The 19,935-nt window shown below is 41.2% G+C and overlaps 1 protein-coding gene across 1 annotated transcript; it reads left to right on the top strand.

Annotated features, from left to right (window-relative positions):
* Nucleotides 1-5,549: 5,549 nt before the first annotated feature.
* LOC103519822 (aminopeptidase N) lies at nucleotides 5,550-16,126 on the top strand (the record flags this gene model as incomplete). Its single annotated transcript, XM_026831157.1, is given in 13 exon segments — nucleotides 5,550-5,618; nucleotides 5,920-6,136; nucleotides 6,672-6,796; nucleotides 7,231-7,379; nucleotides 8,712-8,895; nucleotides 9,428-9,602; nucleotides 10,189-10,475; nucleotides 11,737-11,817; nucleotides 12,367-12,454; nucleotides 12,891-13,057; nucleotides 13,381-13,638; nucleotides 15,261-15,524; nucleotides 15,930-16,126. Coding segments are annotated over 13 exon segments (2,261 nt in total), but the record flags the coding sequence as incomplete, so codon positions are not given.
* Nucleotides 16,127-19,935: the final 3,809 nt, after the last annotated feature.

The following is a 19,935-nucleotide window of genomic DNA, read 5'->3' as shown; positions in this document are numbered from 1 at the left end:
CACTCAGGCTGAATCAGATTTAATGTTAGTACGAGTAGATGGGGTAGCTTGGTCGCCGCATGAGTTTTTGTCACCGAATTAAGGGTAAAAACTATTCTCTCATTTAAATCTGTAAAGCCAGCCTATAGTTAGCTTAGTTTGGTAGTGCGTTCTGCTTGTAAGCGGCTTAGGTCGCGGGTTTCGATTTCCGCCGGGGGGCGGATTTTATCCTGATCGGATATGTTCGTTCTCGGAACGCCCTGGGATTTCTCTATCTCGTCTTCCTTCTTTCTTGCGTTTCTGGACGATAAGACCATAAGCAGTTACAGTTCCCTCTGTCAAACCTCTTAAAAAATAATAAATCTGTAAAAATAAAAACCTCTACCTACCTAGTAGATAATGAATTCTGGTTAATGGTTAAATAAGGGTCTCTATACTATCAGAAACTACCTAGCTAATATTAGGTACTTAGGTAGGAAAGTATGAAGAATAGAAGTTTCCTTGAATGATTACCAACATCACAGGGTGTGTGAGCACAATGCAATGTTTAGCTTGCAAATTATGACTTAATATGACACTTGTAGACATATACCTATAATGTACTTATGACACTTGTAGATAATTATGAGATTATGACACTAGTGGATAGGGATACATGGATACAATGATATACCTACTAGGTATCTATGTGTATTGTGAAGTCCGATATATCTACTTATGTAAAATACATATAGGAATAGGTGCCTTATAAATAGTTAAAATAGTACCTACTTATAATTATGTAGGTATTTTAGGAGTAGGTATACTTACTTGGACAAATATAATGATTGTGCATGACACAACCAGACATAATATGACATCATAAATCAGTATAAAGTTTCGTCGGATTTAGTGACGGATGATCAATGATCATATCGGTATCTGTTAGATTATAACTCAATCTTCGGCACAAACATAACCACTCCTAACTGTGGTCTCTCTCTCGGCAAAAGAAAGACTTTTGAAAGGTGATGTCCCCCTAAGAAAAAAAAATACGTAGTACGTACATACATACGTACAGACCATGGGCTAAAAATCACTTTTTTGACATCAGGGGATCCCAAAACGGACAAGTGAAAACAGGTCACGTCGCGCGACATTGTCGCGCGATTTTGTCGCACGACAGAGGTCGCGTTGGTGGAAATCCACCTTTAGATACATATTTTTCGGACCCGATAGGTGGCGCCAGTTACCAGAAAAGTCCAGGGGACCAAGGTACAACGGGGGCCAAGGTACGACTAAACACCCTACCTAATATTTAGGTAGGTATATTGGCAATATGTATAGGTATAGTACCTACTTTGGCAACACATAGACATTAATGTTCATGTCAATGTCCATGTTAACCAATGAGGATAAAATTCCATGCCTCGGCTGGGATCGAACCCACGCCCTCCTGTTTACCAGGCGAGCGTCTTGACCACTACGCTACCGAACCAACCTTGTTCAAACTTTTACCCACACAGTCGGCACTGTTATCCAGGTGGGAAAGGGAGGGGGAGAGGGACAAGCCAGTCTCGACTTCGTATCAGCAAGTCCGTCAGTCCGACCATTTTACTAGTCAGTCTTCAATCACTAGTGTTTTAATTCACTAGTCACTAGTCAATTTATCTGATTTAATTAAAATCTCAAGTCTTTAGGTACCTATACCTCATTACGATATTTTCGGTATTTTTACGCCTGCAAATCTTGAACTTTTTTTTCGGTAAGGCGCTTTATTGGCGAATGTCGTTCGCGCCTTGACGAACTTTTGTTAATAGGAAAAAAGTTAAAGAGGGGATTTTTCTGTAGGTAAATTTGCTCTCTTCCGCCAACATCACTGCACTGTACAGTGTACACCTGAGGAGGGTTAGGCTAAGCTCTGTTGATCAGAATGAGGTTAAACCTAATGGAATTGAACGTCACTAGAGAGTGCCTACTACCTCCCTGCCTATCTAACCTATTTATTAGTGGATCATCAATTCATCAAGGAGAAAATAGATCGAGCGGATCATTGGATCTTCAATGAGACAATAGACAGATCGATCAGTTATCAGCCCAAGTAGCTATATACCAGTATACCTATTGCTGAAAAAATTAATGAAAATTATTCGATCATTATATCATTAAGCAAACTCCTTGGTAAGTAGTAGCATAGTGGATCATCAATTCATCAAGGAGAAAATAGATCGAGCGGATCATTGGATCTTCAATGAGACAATAGATAGATCGATCAGTTATCAGCCTAGGTAGCTATACCATATACAGTCGAACCTGATTAAAGAGCAACCCAAGGGACCGGCAATATTTTGCTCTTTATAGAGGTTTGCTCTTTGAAAAATCTACTCTTTAGAGAGGTTCTAAATTTTCAAATTGCTCTTTATAGAGGTCCGGGATCCGTCTAAAATCAGTTTATGTAGTAGGTTAATTAGGTCAAATGAGCTTCATACAGCAGGCAAAGAAGGGGGGAGAAAAATAAACCGCTCTCGACAGAATACGACAAGTTTCTAACAAATTGCTCTTTATAGAGGTTCAGAAAAACAAAATTGCTCTTTATAGAGGCTCGATTTTGCTGTTTAACCAGGTTTTTGGGTCAAAAATGAAGGGAGCACGATTTTTTTCCTCTTATCCAGTTTTACTCTTTATCCGAGTTCTCTTTATCCAGGTTTGACTGTACCAGTATACCTATTGCTGAAAAAATTAATGAAAATTATTCGATCATTAAGCAACCTCCTTGGTAAGTAGTAGCTGTAGATGAATAAAATTAATGAGCAACCTCCATGCTTAACTGCTCAGTCTGACCTCTGCAGCCGTTTCTTTCAACTAGAAATACACGCCGGAGATCGCAGGTTTGAATACCGGGAATGGTAAGATTCTTTTTTTTTCTAGACGTTTGTGGTGTGTGTTTCTTATCAGCCTAACATTGTCCTATCCTGACCTCAGAATCCTCAGATATCAATATAAATAGGTACCTACCTACCTATAAGCCGGTATACCTAATAATAAGTGGAATTTTCCGATTTTAATGATTAGATTAGCCCAGCAGCAATAATACGTTGAACGCACCAATTTCCCGATAACTCACTGGAGTTCAGAAACGTCGCGCGTGGATGATATCCGCATAGGTGACCATCTGGATCTGGACAATCTCCTGCACGGCTTGCCATGCTTTTGGCTTTTCCTGGCCCCACACTCACTCAGGCTGAATCAGATTAATGTTAGTACGAGTGGATGAGTAGCTTGTCGCCGCATGAGTTTTTGTCACCGAATTAAGGGTAAAAACTATTCTCTCATTTAAATCTGTAAAGCCAGCCTAGTTAGCTTAGTTGGTAGTGCGTCTGCCCGGTAAGCGCTAGGCCGCGGGTTCGATTCCCGCCCGGGGCGGATTTTATCCTGATGGGATAATGTTCGTTCTCGGAACGGCATGCTTTCTCCTATCCTGTCTTCCTTCGATTTCGGGACGATAAGACCATAGCATCAGTTACAGTTCCCTCTGTCAAACCTCTTAAAAAAAAATAAATCTGTAAAAATAAAAACCTCTACCTACCTAGTAGATAATGAATTCTGGTTAATGGTTAAATAAGGGTCTCTATAGGTACTATCAGAAACTACCTAGCTAATAATATATTACTTATGTAGGTAGAAAAGTATGAAGAATAGAAGTTTCCTTGAATGATTACCAACATCACAGGGTGTGTGAGCACAATGCAATGTTTAGCTTGCAAATTATGACTTAATACGACACTCTTGTAGACATACCTATTTATGACACTTGTAGATAATTATGACATTATGACACTAGTGGCCTTATTATTTCTTCTTCTTCTTCTTCTTCTTCTTCTTCTTCTTCTTCTTCTTCTTCTTCTTCTTCTTCTCCTTCTTCTTCTTCTGCTTCTTCTTCTTTTCCTTCTTCTTCTTCTTTTCCTTCTTCTTCTTCTGCTTCTTCTTCTTCTTCTTCTTCATCTTTTCCTTCACCATTTCCCGTGCATGTTCAAAAGGGGTCGGCGTTTTTCGTCAGCCTTGGGGGTGATTGCTTTGGGCTAACATTAAATTTCGTTTTGGCTACAATTTTTTTTACGAGTGGATGCTCGGTTAGCCATGCAGAAGGTCCCGGGTTCGGATCCCACCATCAATAAATTTCACTCATATTTCGATTCCAAATATAGTTCAACGGGTTACTTTCTGGTGTTCTCGTGTTGGCCCAGGACCTAGACTCACTTCGTTTTGTCTGTCGTGCCATTGGATTTCATGGTCTGTTAACTGGCAGAATTCCAGTAGGTAGGTACATGACTATAACATACATGATTTTGGTCAGCCCTGCAGATTGCAGACTATCACAATAAGTAGTTAATACTGACATTGTTTGTTTACGATACGGTTACCATGGTGATCAAGTTCAAGAATAGGTAGATATGTGTGTGTGTCTTTTTTTTTACTCCGAAAAAGGCAATGTCACAGAGGTACTAGGTATCATCCTGTCATCTCATTTGACTTTGAATCAAACCAGATTACCAGAATAAGTCATGGCCGTTATTACTTGAACTTGGTTGATACCTATGAATTGAAGTATTTTATTCAAAGAGGACCTAAAAGAGGAAAAAACCTAAAAGTTCGCCCGAGACTAACCTTGACAGATGAAGTTTGTTCTCAGAACGACTGGCTTTCTCCTATCCCGTATATCTTCTCTTCGATTTCGAAACGATAAGGCCTCCGGAGTAAATTCGCTCTAAGGGCTTAAAGTTTAAGTGTGAACAGGCTCATAAGACTATGTAGCCCTCAACATGAAAATTGCCGTATACTACAAGTTACAGTTTAGATGTGAAATAGCCCTAGCAGTTCCCCCAAAACAAACTTCTTTAAAAAATGAATGAAAATTAAACTCTTTTTTTTTTCTCTTTTAGGTTAGGTCCTCCTTTATCAAACGTCTTAGAAAAAGGGTTTAGTTATTACTTATTACCAAGTATGTACTTATAGTTATAAGTCTCGTGAGATGAACCTAATATGTTCTCTTTGTCCACTATTTTCTTCGTACTCACAAAGTCTGACTGTGTGCTAGGCCATCCACTTACGCTGAGACCACGGTCTGTCAGACGGTATCAGTATGAGTGGCTGGCAGTAGATGTGTCTATAGTCTATACCCATGTTCACGTACGAGTATCTGGTAACTTCTCTTTGTCCACTATTTTCTTCGTACTCACAAAGTCTGACTGTGTGCTAGGCCATCCACTTACGCTGAGACCACGGTCTGTCAGACAATATCAGCGTGAGTGGCTGGCAGTAGATGTGTCTATAGTCTATACCCATGTTCACGTACGAGTATCTGGTAACTTATATCATCGTCCATTCACTATTACCTACTCCTCTGATTCTCACATCAATCTGGTAACTTATATCATCTCCACTAACTATTACCTACTCCTCTGATTCTCACATCCACTATTTTCAGATCCACAAAGCCTGGCTGGATGTGGGATGTGTTCCAGAAGTCAGCACCCATGTCCCCTTACCTGGTAACATCTATCATCTCCACTAACTATTACCTAATCTTGCAGACAGGGTATCCCATTGTTGACGTTACGAGGGAGTATGGAAAGGGAGGGAAGATTGTGCGATTCAGTCAGGTAAGGAGAAACGGGACTTTTTAGTAGGATTACATTACATTGAAATAATGTTCTTCCTAACGAAATTCTGAGTGCGAAATCCAGAATGTAGGACTATTGCACAGTATTGCACCCCATTTTTTCTGTAGGATAGATAGGCTCACTGTCCCTTTACTCCAGCAAACAACGAAAAACACGGCCCACTGAAATTTCGACATGGCTGGGTGAGCTTAAAACATTTTTTTTATCAAAGAGGTATAGATGCCATCAACCAAGCTTTCTTTCAACCATCTAAGCAAACTTTCTTCCGTCCCCTCTACAGAGAAGATTCCTAGCGTTGCCCAACCTGAAGAAGGAGGACAGTTCACAATGCTGGTGGATCCCAATCACCCTCATGACGTCCAAATCTGCTGACTTTTCCGATTCGAAACCAATATGGCTGCCATGTGATCAGCAGAAGTCAGCTGGAAAGCAGGCAGATCAGCATGATATTATTTCGAACGAGAAGATGGAGCTTAGAGAGGAGATGGGAGAGTCTGGTAAGTTGAGGTGCTTTATCTGGTAGTTTTTCGTTCAGGGAATGTTTCCGTGGACTGTCACCGTATACAGACCGAGCTTAGAGAGGAGATGGGAGAGTCTGGTAAGTTGAGGTGCTTTATCTGGTAGTTTTTCGTTCAGGGAATGTTTCCGTGGACTGTCACCATACTCGTATACAGACCGTAATATAGCTAAACTTAATCGTAAAAGAGCGAACCCTAAACTGTAGGTAAGAGACCTACATACATTTGATTCCTAATCCCATGAAATCGATTTAATCCCAAACCAAAGCCCCACGAGATTTGGGACTAAATCAAATTAATAAAGATCTTCCAAATGTGGAATGGTACACTACAGCTAGTGTCAACAGCTGTACCTGCAGTAAAAGTCTGCAAGAGTTTTGGAGTCATAATTCCGTTTGTTGTTTGTTTACAAATGGCGGGAAATTGACCTTTAGGACATTTTCCTGGAGTCATAAGTCTAAAATTTTACAACATCTTACAATTTCTGTTCCTTTTTCCACCCATTTCATTGCAGACTGGCTCATCGTCAACAAGCAGATGACCGCTCTAGCCCTCACGTTCAGACAATCCAACACTTCCAATCCCGACTTGAGCCGAGTGCAGTTCCGAACCTGGGCAAGACGTGACGTCATAGATCAGGTACGTGATTATTATTTCATTCTAAACGTCACGTCAGCTCCGATGGCGTGGTGGTCACTGCACAAAGGATACTCGGGTTCGGTTCCCGGCGGTGTAAAAAAAATTTCATCATGCTAATGATCGATTCCGTGACTGGCTGTTGAGGGGCCCACTCAGCCTCGTGAGGAAAATGAGTAGCTATTATTCAAGAACCAGAACACACGTAGCGATGCTTAAGTGCCTACTCTGTTCCTGGTTACTCATGCTTCGAACTAATATTGGTCTGCTCCTCTGGTAAAATTCCAACTATGCGGTCCGCCAATTGCCGACCGTTGCTCTACAGAGTCTATGTATAATAGTATTGTGTGATTCATAAGATTCTTAACTGAATTTGAAACGCAATTGACTCATTTTTTGACCTTCATAAGTAGGTACATATATTATTTGACTCACAGGTGGACTTTGCCGCGGAAGCAGGGCCGGAGTTCCTGAACTTCTTCGAGCGCTATTTCAACATTCGCTACCCGCTCCCCAAGCAGGACATGGTGGCCATCCCTGATTTCAGTGCCGGGGCTATGGAGAACTGGGGCCTCATTACGTACAGGTAATCCAGTGGCTTTCTGGCCGTCCAAGGGGTTTTTATTCCCAACCTTTCCAATACCGTGAAAGTCGTGAAACCAAGACTAGACCTGCCCTCAAGCCTAGTGATACCCCACTCGGGCAAGGAGGCTTTAAGAATCACGGTAAAACAAACCAGGTGAACTAAATGGAAAGTTGTCTAGTTGAAAGTTATCTGGAAGGAATTTTGAGGATGTTCTGACAGTAGAATATTATGAACAAGGTAAAAACTGTGATGAATTGACAGGAAAAAATTCTCAAGAAAGAGAGCAGTCACATGTAACAGTAGCAGAAGATGTAGGTGGAGAGGAAATACTCATTGACATTGACGAGTGGGTACAATGGTACATCCAGACGGGAGTTGCGGGGATGGAAGTGGGTACAGAGTTCAGATTTAGAATAGGAAGTAGAAGCCAGGAGGAGTGATGGTGGGTAGAGGTTACTAGGATGAGAGTGGGTAGTAGGTACAGAATTCAAAATAATGAAACAGAGTACATTAGACGGTCCCGCGGGACAGAAGGTACCTATCTGGCAGAAAATATTTTGCGAACAACAAACAGGAAGACATATTTTTTCCCCCAACGTTCCATCTCGCTCTTTTTCTTCTTTCTTTTTCTCCTCCTCCTCCTCCTCTTCTTCTTCTCCTCCTCCTCCCTCTTCCCCTTCCTCTTCTTCTTCGTCTTCTATTCCTCCTACTTCTTCCTTGTCTTCTTCTTCTTCTTCTTCTTTCCTTTCTTCTTCTTCGTTTCTCTTTTAATTATTTAGACAGACGAAATGGTGTGTCGGTACAAAATGAAATGGCTTTCAGAGCCTTCAGTTGATGACGGCGAAAGAAGCTGGGGAGGTAGGTACATATCGAAATATCTGGGTATGTACATACCTGGGACCTGGGGTTACCTATTGTTTTCATTTTTTGAAAGGCTGGAAAGATAGGTGCAAAGGCTCGTAAGTTATAGTAATGTAGGTAGGTACCTATATTATCACAAGTCTGACACTTCATTTTCTACTTTCAAATATTTTTGTAAAGGCAAGTTTGACGAAATATCCGACAGAGGGCATTTTCGGCGCCTCCCCTCTTTGACTCACCTCCTAGACGCGGGGACTTTTAAGATGAAGTTCTCCTAATGACCCCTAAGAAGGTCCTGAAGTTAGTTCTTGGCCTTTTTTCAAAGCACTCTAGAATGATTTGTTGATTGGACTACTTGGCCGTCCTTCCACACACTCCAGAATGATTTGTTGATTGGACTTTTATTTACTTACTTTCCTTGTCCGGATCAGCGATAATCGATTGGACTATTTTCACTATTTTGTGTTTCAGAGAGTCTGCTCTTCTGTTCGATGATGTCCGTTCGTCTATTCACAATGAGTACTCCATCGCCAACACGATTGCCCATGAGTTGGCTCACCAGTGGTTTGGCAACCTGGTCACGATGAAATGGTGGACCGACTTGTGGCTCAACGAGGGATTTGCCACCTACATGGCTGCTCAGGCTCTCAATGATGTGAGTATTGAACTTTGAAAGGTCTGTTTGGGACATGAACTTCTCACTCTAAACTAGAGGTAGAGGTACATATAAATGATTGTATGATGTGTAGAGAATGAGTGAGTAAGAAGAACAACTCTTTTCAGTCAACTAGTCAGATATTAAGTCAGGTCGTAATAAGTCATATCCTAACATTCCCAACTCCCTATAATTAAAAGGAGTTGAATAGTGAGTTAGATGTTTTAGGATCTGACTCATTGATAAAATTCTCAAATATCTTTGAGGACAACTTACCATCCCTCGGTTGATAACATTCCTAACTCCCTATAATTAAAAGGAGTTGAATAGTGAGTTAGATGTTTTAGGATCTGACTCATTGATAAAATTTTCAAATATCTTTAAGGACAACTTACCATCCCTCGGCTGGGATTAAAGTACCAGTTTTACTTGAAAACTACATCACCGGAAGCATTTAGGTTCTAGGGAAAACCATTTGAACGGTTAACAACAAATTCATAAATTTCTTCCTGCCCTGGCCACGTCCCTATAGAGATACAACAGGCCCGGATCCAAGCACTCCTGGAAGCTCCTTGATGGGGAGGCTCTCAGCAATGTCCTCCTGATATTCCCCCTGGACTCTCTCAGTTCCTCGCATCCTGTGTCCGTGCCTATTGGTAACCCGTCGGAAATAGCGCAGATATTCGATGCCATCTCCTACAAGAAAGGTGAGTCATCCAGTTACGTGTAGAGGTGGGTAATTATGCAGAAATCACGTCCGTGGAAAAGAAAAGCTCCTTTTTGTATTTAACTTAACCCTATAACAACACTAATCACTGCTCTAATTGTGAAAACTCCTTCTTCCGTTTAACCTACGGACGTGACTTCTGCACAAGTACCTAGGGGTGAACAGCCCTGAAGGATAGGTTAAAAGCTTCTACGAATCTACGTTCATATGTAAGTCACCCGGTTATTATAAAAGTCGAGTTGGATTATATCAGGATTGAGTTCCAATCCGAGCTTGATCTGGCTATTAAGTATAGGGAAATCCTCGTTTCATCTACGTAGGCATCCCCAAGAAACAAATCTTATCGGTACGCTACGCTGTAATTCGCACAAATCTGGGAAGAACACAAATAATTTCACGATTTGATATTTTGATCATGCGTAGAAACTCAGGAAGGTCCTGAAGATCTGAAGTACTCGGCTGTGTCTTCTTGACCTTCTTGTAAACCCAAACTTTGGGCAGTCCGTCAATAAATTTTATTTATTCTTCCTCTCAATTCAATTGTTTTACATAATCTTTCCCCCCAGGCTCATTTTTGATTCGCATGATGAACTCGTTCCTCTCCGGCAAAGTCTTCCAGCAGGGAGTGTCCAACTATCTGAACAAATACCAATACCGGAACGCCGAACAAGATGACCTCTGGGAGAGTTTAACCGAGGCCGGGCATCGATCCAAGGTCCTTCCTCAGAATCTGACCGTGAAGGAAATCATGGACTCGTGGACACTGCAGACAGGGTATCCCATTGTTGACGTTACGAGGGAGTATGGAAAGGGAGGGAAGATTGTGCGATTCAGTCAGGTAACTGCAGACAGGGTATCCCATTGTTGACGTTACGAGGGAGTATGGAAAGGGAGGGAAGATTGTGCGATTCAGTCAGGTAAGGGGAAACGGAACTTTTTAGTAGGATTACATTACATTGAAATAATGTTCTTCCTAACGAAATTCTGAGTGCGAAATCCAGAATGTAGTTGCACCCCATTTTTACTTTCTATTACCTTTACGTATAGGGAACCTATACAAGGTAATGAGAAAGTATTGCAATCGGTCCAAATTTTCAAAATCGGGAAACGTCAGGTAACGGGAAACGGGACCTTTTAGTAGGATTACATTACATTGAAATAATGTTCTTCCTAACGAAATTCTGAGTGCGAAATCCAGAATGTAGGACTATTGCACAGTATTGCACCCCATTTTTTCTGTAGGATAGATAGGCTCACTGTCCCTTTACTCCAGCAAACAACGAAAAACACGGCCCACTGAAATTTCGACATGGCTGGGTGAGCTTAAAACATTTTTTATCAAAGAGGTATAGATGCCATCAACCCTCTTCAGGCTGAAGTGTAGGTAAGTTATCAAGGACATTGGAGAAGTCCGGTGTTTTATTAGTTTTACAGATTTATAAATGGTTTCCCACACTCAGGTCAGTCTCCTCTGTAAAGTATCTAGGTGATTTGATTGGTGAAATATAATCCATTCATACGAGAGAATCAAGGGAAGGTAAGACAGAATCGGTGTAAATGGTCGAGTTTTATTTCTGTTGATATCTTTAATTTTGACTACTTTAAAACGTGTCTGTGTAATTTGTATGTTTTTTATATATTCTTGTAATTTTATGTTATATTATCAGAGGATTATTTTATTTTGAGATGCAACTTGTTTGAGAACTTGAGATGCTCACTAGAAATTCATTGTCTATCACTCTATCAGTATTTTTCTCTTTTTTTTAGTAGGAGTCGATTTGTGTTTTAGATTCACCATCTGACGGAAAGTTTTATTATTTTGATCTCAAAAACTTTTTGAAGGTAGGTTAGACCGTAAAAGTCTTCTCAAGTTGGTGGTAAACATTATAGCCGGTTGAAAATTTTATATATTTTAGATGATTGTATGTTGTATGTATTTTTATATCTTATTAGGTAAGACATATTGCTCTCTCATCCTTTCACTTTGCCTGAGATCCAGAGTTTGTAGACTTTCAAGCAACACTGGGCAGTAATGTGTCTATTGGTGTAAGGGTGGTTGGTTTAGCCGGGCAATTAAAGAGGTGACTTGTGTCATGTGGTGTTCCAGCGCACAGTGGACATTCATCCTGGAAGTTTGGGTCAATCCTTTTGATCTGTATGAGTTGAGAAGTGTACTGAACCCAGATCTCAGTTGTGCAAGTTTAGATTTCGCCTCTCTTGGTAGCTCTTTTTCCTCTGATGACACAGGTGGAGGGTGTGTGTTGAGGACTCTATTTGGTTTGTAGAAACAGTGGAGGAGTGGATAATCTTAAGACTAGCTTTGAGTTGACCTCTTTAATTGCCCAGCTAAACCAACCACCCTTACCCCGATAGACCTCTGGGAGAACCCAATACAAGCTGCCACCATTCTCGATCTCATTCCAACCCTGGAACCTGTTGGAGATGTAGACTGATCTGCTGTCACTGCTACAACAACAACAACAACAACAACAACAACAACAACAACAACATCAAAACAACAGTAATGTGTCTAGTGTTGGTCTGCCAGAAAACCACTGATTTTATTTACAGCACATGGACCTGGAACTTTATTTTCATGTTGAAAGTGGACTTCCAAGTTTGCTTGGATACCTTTTTGGCAATTTTGAGCCCAAGTCAAAACAAAAGAGTGTTGTTGTTTGGTTGAAGACCAATATTTGAGATAAGCATTCATGTCAACAGTTAAAATTTCCCTTTATTTCCAGACTAAAACAAAAATTGTCAAGTTCTGGTTTATCCAAACTCTTGCTATAAAATCTTGTGCCATGCTGACATTCCAAACACCACAGAATGGTTCAAAATGACTGAAAGCAAATAATGTCCCCAAATTTGTTTCATAATAATGTGAAACTCTCTTGCGGAAACCAAGATTCAAGCCTTGTTCTTCAATCGGATGGTGGGAAATTACACGGAACTTCAGTTGATAGCACAGGTCAGTTGGAACTTTACAATCTCCTGTTGAAAAGTTTGTTAACTTCTGGACATAGTCTTCAAGTATTACAAGTGGTTAACAAATACTTGAACAAAATTGTAGAATGAGGCTTTGTAGCTTAGTAGATTTGTAGAAACTCAACCCATCCTTTGGGACTGTTTGCCCCTACACATAAGCCTCAGGATGTATGAGAAAGAGGCTTAGTGCAATAGTCAAACCTGTCAAGTAATAGAGGTAATCTGATGGGCAACCAATCCAGAGACCCTAGTAACCACTCCAGAGTAACCAATAAGTCAGACCCTGGTAACCAATCAGCTTTGACGAAGAGCCCGGGGGTTAAGAACACCATCATCGCTGTAGAGAGTGAACTGGAGAAAATGTTTGCGGGGATTGTGAAGGAGGAGGAGGAAGAGGATGAGAGTCAGACAAAGGTCCCCCCGAGTGTGAAGAAGGAGAATGGAGAGGTGAGTGACTCTATAGGTCTGTGTGCCACTTGTCGTTCGGAAAAAAATCGTGTCGTGCGTAAGTGGGAACACTCTGATTTAAAGTACATTGCCTACAAGGACTTGTGTCGTTCGGAAAAAAAATCGTGTGTAGTGGGAAAACTATCATTTACGTCACATTACCTACCTAGAGGACATTTGGGGAGATTATATCGACCTATTTCTCTCTTCTAGTTCGGGACGATAAGATCTCCTTTGTTACAGTTCCCTCCATCAACCCCCTTGAAAAAAAAAGTTAAGTAAATTATCTTTAACAGTCCATAATACGACTTCCTCATTTCCAGATTGAACTCAACAGTCGCGATGAGAAACCCATCGTCAGTGGCGGCGGGGGAAGCGGAAACACCCGAAATTCCCGTCGGCGATCCTCGGAATTTTTCGCGAGTTCGCCCGAACCCTCCTGCACGCCGCCCAAGAAGAAAAAGAAATCCAAAGCCGCCGCCGCCGCGGCCGCCAAATTGAAGAAAAAGTCCGCCAATGTGCGCCCCGCGTTGAGCGCTAAGGATACGAGTAATGATTCTATCGGGCGACCGGCGGCCAAGGTAATAATAATAATTAGAGATCGGATTATATGCACCAAAAAGGGCCAAAATATGTGTATATGATTGTATGCAATATGCACCATAAAATGGCCAAAATATGCAACAGTATATGCATAATCAAACTAACTTTTTGTACAAATTTCGAGGGGACTAATGAACTCCTATACATTGTTAATGCTAAAGGAAGTTTAATTGAAGTAGGGACCTAAAATAAGACCAAATATTGTGGAAATTGACTTCAGTAGGTACTTTTTGAAAAAAGAAAAAAGCTTTTTTTTACCGACTTGAATATTGTAGAATTTATAGTTCAACATAGTCGTCCTATGTAGGTACTTTGCATTATTCTGGGCACCGATGTTGGACACTTTTGATGTTTTTGGACGGACACTTTTTTTTTCCCAAAAAATGAGTCTTTTTACAAAAAAAAGTAAAAATAAGGTAAAATGCTGCATTATATGCCAAATTTCTTCATTATATGCATAATTGTCGAAAAAGTGCCAACGATCCCTAATAATAATAAAAAGTTTTTTCTTTCATTCTTTACAATATTCTTTACATAGCCTTCATCATACCTACCTATGAGTACTTCTGTACTTTTAGGGACCATAACTTCTTCTTATTATGTATTGGTGATTCTCTTCAGGCTGAAGTGTAGGTAAGTTATCAAGGACATTGGAGAAGTCCGGTGTTTTATTAGTTTTACAGATTTATAAATGGTTTCCCATACTCAGGTCAGTCTCCTCTGTAAAGTGTCTACGTGATTTGATTGGTGAAATGTAATCCATCCATACAAGAGAATCAAGGGAAGGTAAGACGTATTGCTCTCTCATCCTTTCACTTTGCCTATAGACTTTCAAGCAACACTGGACAGTAATGTGTCTATCGGGGTAAGGGTGGTTGGTTTAGCCGGGCAATTAAAGAGGTGATTTGTGTCATGTGGTGTTCCAGCGCACAGTGGACATTCATCCCGGATGTTTGGGTCAATCCTTGATCTGTATGAGTTGAGAAGAGTACTGAACCCAGATCTCAGTTGTGCAAGTTTAGATCTCACCTCTCTTCGTAGCTCTTTTTGGAGATGTAGACTGATCTGCTGTCACTGCTACAACAACAACAACAGCAGTAATGTGTCTAGTGTTGGTCTGCCAGAAAACCACTGATTTTATTTACAGCACATGGACCTGGGACTTTATTTTCATGTTGAAAGTGGACTTCCAAGTGTGCTTGAATACCTTTTTGGCAATTTTGAGCCCAAATCAAGACAAAAGAGTGTTGTTGTTTGGTTGAAGACCAATATTTGAGATAAGCATTCATGTCAACAGTTAAAATTTCCCTTTATTTCCAGACTAAAACAAAAATTGTCAAGTTCTGGTTTATCCAAACTCTTGCTATCAAGTCTTGTGCCATGCTGTCATTCCAAACACCACAGAATGGTTCAAAATGACTGAAAGCAAATAATGTCCCCAAATGTGTCGAGACCATGAACCTCAAGTGTCAGTCCTCTTAACCGTGCAGCCACAGCCGGGCTTTTAGACATAGGTATTTTCACAAAATAACATCAACCACTTACATCTATACTCAATTTAAAAAGGAGTAATGCCTGTCCTTAACCCCTTTACTCCAAGGAGGCAAGAACCCAGTTTTTCGACAAGTTCGGTGATCTGTTTTCAAAAAGCAATAATAAGCTCACCAAAATTTTGTCCTCTCAATTAAGCTCACCAATTTTTTCTCGTCTCTATTTTTCATATGAAAAGTACTCGAAGGCGTTTGATCTGATCGAATATATCTACAAGGAGCGCGAGTATCTCCCCTGGAGGGCGGCACTCAACACTCTCTACTCTCTGGATGATCTGCTCAAGAGAACCGGACAGCCTTATGAATATTTCCGGGTAAGTTTTTGATGGCTACAATGTCTGCCTGCTTGTTGCGAACTGGCACAGTTCAAGTCTTGTGGCTCATTGGTCTACGTACATAATTATGTAGATTGAATTTCACTTGCGCTAATTAATTAATCAGACTAATTGGACAGGTCAATGTCTGCTCTTGTCCACAATCAAAATTGGAGTAAGTAATTAAGCTATATTAATTATTTTTTTAAAAAAGCATCATAAAGGTGTGTTCAGTCGACCGACCATCGATGGACGTCGACTGAAGCGTCCACTGCATCAACGACATAGATTCACCTCGTCTACCGACGGCCGGTCGACTATGTTTGGACAGTGGACACACCGAAGTTCACATTAAAAACACTAAAATCTATATAATCTAGCTATCCTCAATTTCACTGTCCCTAGGCCTATGTTCGTAACCTGCTGGCAGAACAGTTCAGTATTCAGCCTCAACTCCGCGACTCCCTAGAAGGCTACGAGGAGAGACTACACAAGACTCAGATGTACTCCGCGGCCTGCCATTTCGGCCTGCCCGAATGTGAGGAGAGGGTACAGGCCGAGTACAAAGCTTGGAAGTCCAGCCGAGACCTCAACGCTTATGTGTGAGTATGGAGGTCCTAACCCCCCAATACTCATTGACGAGTGGGTACAATGGTACATCCAGACGGGAGTTGCGGGGATGGAAGTGGGTACAGAGTTCAGATTTAGAATAGGAAATAGAAGCCAGGAGGAGTGATGGTGGGTAAAGTTACGGTGGGTGGGAGTTACTAGGATGAGAGTGGGTAGTAGGTACAGAGTTCATAATAATGAAACAGAGTACATTAGATGATTATTGAATAGAATATACCGTGTTTACCCTGCTGGGATAGGACTGAAAAGTCCCTTTATCCCCGCAGTCTAACCAAGGTCTTATATTTGGACAGAAGGTACCTATCTGGCAGAAAATATTTTGCGAACAACAAACAGGAAGACATATTTTTTCCCCCAAAGTTCCATCTCGCTCTTTTTCTTCTTTCTTTTTCTCCTCCCCCTCCTCTTCTTCTTCTTCTCCTCCTCCTCCCTCTTCCCCTTCCTCTTCGTCTTCTATTCCTCCTACTTCTTCCTTGTCTTCTTCTTCTTCTTCTTCTTTCCTTTCTTCTTCTTCGTTTCTCTTTTAATTATTTAGACAGACGAAATGGTGTGTCGGTACAAAATGAAATGGCTTTCAGAGCCTTCAGTTGATGACGGCGAAAGAAGCTGGGGAGGTAGGTACATATCGAAATATCTGGGTATGTACAATATGTACATACCTGGGACCTGGGTTACCTATTGTTTTCATTTTTTGAAAGGTTGGAAAGATAGGTGCAAAGGCTCGTAAGTTATAGTAATGTAGGTACCTATATTATCACAAGTCTGACTGACGAAGAGCCCGGGAGTTAAGAACACCATCATCGCTGTAGAGAGTGAACTGGAGAAAATGTTTGCGGGGATTGTGAGAGCCCGGGAGTTAAGAACACCATCATCGCTGTAGAGAGTGAACTGGAGAAAATGTTTGCGGGGATTGTGAAGGAGGAGGAGGATGAGAGTCAGACACAGGTCCCCCCGAGTGTGAAGAAGGAGAATGGAGAGGTGAGTGACTCTATAGGTCTGTTCCCACTTGTCGTTCGGAAAAAAATCGTGTCGTGTGTAAGTGGGAACACTCTAATTTAAAGTACATTGCCTACAAGGACTTGTGTCGTTCGGAAAAAAATCGTGCGTAGTGGGAAAACTATCATTTAAGTTTGCCTACAAGGACTTGTGTCGTTCGGAAAAAAATCGTTTGTAGTGGGAAAACTATCATTTACGTCACATTACCTACCTAGAGGACATTTGGGGAGATTATATCGACCTATTTCTCTCTTCCAGTTCGGGACGATAAGACCTCCTTTGTTACAGTTCCCTCCATCAACCCCCCTGAAAAAAAAAAGTTAAGTAAATTATCTTTAACAGTCCATAATACGACTTCCTCATTTCCAGATTGAACTGAACAGTCGCGATGAGAAACCCATCGTCAGTGGCGGCGGAGGAAGCGGAAACACCCGAAATTCCCGTCGGCGATCCTCGGAATTCTTCGCGAGTTCGCCCGAACCCTCCTGCACGCCGCCCAAGAAGAAAAAGAAATCCAAAGCCGCCGCCGCGGCCGCCAAATTGAAGAAAAAGTCCGCCAATGTGCGCCCCGCGTTGAGCGCCAAGGATACGAGTAATGATTCTATCGGGCGACCGGCGGCCAAGGTAATAATAATAATTAGGGATCGGATTATATGCACCAAAAAGGGCCAAAATATGTATACAATATGCACCATAAAATGGCCAAAATATGCAACAGTATATGCATAATCAAACTAACTTTTTGTACAAATTTCAAGGGGACTAATAAACTCCAATCCATTGTTAATTGCTAAAGGAAGTTTAATTGAAGTAGGGACCTAAAATAAGACCAAATATTGTGGAAATTGACTTCAGTAGGTACTTTTTGAAAAAAGAAAAAAGCTTTTTTTTACCGACTTGAATATTGTAGAATTTATAGTTCAACATAGTCGTCCTATGTAGGTACTTTGCATTATTCTGGGCACCGATGTTGGACACTTTTGATGTTTTTGGACGGACACTTTTTTTTTCCCAAAAAATGAGTCTTTTTACAAAAAAAAGTAAAAATAAGGTAAAATGCTGCATTATATGCCAAATTTCTTCATTATATGCATAATTGTCGAAAAAGTGCCAACGATCCCTAATAATAATAAAAAGTTTTTTCTTTCATTCTTTACAATATTCTTTACATAGCCTTCATCATACCTACCTATGAGTACTTCTGTACTTTTAGGGACCATAACTTCTTCTTATTATGTATTGGTGATTCAAATCATTTTTCCATTTCATGTTTCATTGTTGTTTTCGAGATAGTGATTTTGTATTTTCTTTTTCATTTCGTTCTTATAGGTACCTTACATGATCATTAGTAATGTCATTACTAATGATGGAATTCCGATATGTAGTTTCTCCATATCTGTTTCTTATGTTGGGTATAATGTGTTGTTGGTTTCCCTAGGTGTCCCCGTTTGTGCGGCTGTATGCGGATAGTAAAGAGGCCGTTGTGATCAATAGTGTGGCCAACATACGGGATGAGGAAGTCACTGGTGCAACGAGTGTAGTGAAGAAACCCGCTAGCTTTGTACCAAGTAAGTTTTTTTTTATTTTTTTTTAGAAGTTTGACAGAGAGAACAGTAACTGCTTAAGGTCTTATCGTCCCGAAATGGGAGAAGGAAGACAGAATAGGAGAAACCCAACCGATCCGAGAGCGAACGTTATCCCTTCAGGATAAAATCCGCACCGGGCGGGAATAGACCAAGCTAACTAGGCTGACCCAAATAAGTAAAATAGAATAGAACTAGTGTTTGACCCGTGCTTTGTTTGGGACCAGGAGGCATAAGAGGCAAAACTTTGAAGCGCCGCCATATTGAATCAGAATGGAATGTGTCAATTTCAAGTCGCACCCTGAGTACTCTTCTTAACAATAAGTAAAATAGAATAGAACTAGTGGTTGACCCGTGCTTTGTTCGGGACCAGGAGGCATAAGAGGCAAAACTTTGAAGCGCCGCCATATTGAATCAGGATGGAATGTGTCAATTTCAAGTCGCCTATGTCACCCTGAGTACTCTTCTTAACAACCGCAAGAAATACCGTCCAAATCGGTCGAGCAGTTTTCTCGTGAAAAGAGGACAAAAACAGGTCTATCAGCGTGACAGACTGACATACATAGGTAGAAATTTTTCTAATGTCATAGATTGTACCTTGTTTATCCTTTTATCCTGCCCGAACAGGACAAAAAAGCCCCGAAATTATTGCCTGGGGCAATCTCTACCATTCAACCCTGTGCATACAATAAACCACTTTGACTCTTACCTTGTGTTTCTCTCTCCCACCCCAAACAGACAAAAAAATGCGTAGCTCGGCGCAATCGAACCTGCAACCCGCCAACCGGACGGACGTTCTAGACCCGAGCTGGTTCTGTGTGTTCTGCAAGCGAGGTCCTAACACTCGAGGACCTGCCGGTAACCCACTGGGGGATCTGTTTGGACCATACCGTATAGCGCAGGCACAGGATACATACCTGGATGGCGATGAGTTCAAGCGAAGACCTAACCGGGGGTCACCGGGGAAGATCGAGAATGTCAAGAAGGTAAGAGTGGTGATTGGTTGTTGAGGGTCTCGGGTTCGATGCCCGCCATCGGCTTTTTTTTAATGCTCAATACCCACTATGGGCATTGAGCAATCTACAATATACTAACTCCTGTGAAGTAGCTAGCCCAGTTACCTCTTTTGGTAGCCTGTCTGCCTTGTAAGCACTAGGTCGCGGTTTCGATTCCCGTCCGGGGCGAATTTTATCCCTAACACA

The sequence above is a fragment of the Diaphorina citri genome, unplaced genomic scaffold, assembly GCF_000475195.1.
Source record: "Diaphorina citri unplaced genomic scaffold, Diaci psyllid genome assembly version 1.1 scaffold2956, whole genome shotgun sequence".
Lineage (NCBI taxonomy): Eukaryota > Metazoa > Arthropoda > Insecta > Hemiptera > Psyllidae > Diaphorina > Diaphorina citri.
The sequence above is the reverse complement of the archived record's forward strand: the minus strand, read 5'-3'. Positions and strand labels throughout refer to the sequence as shown.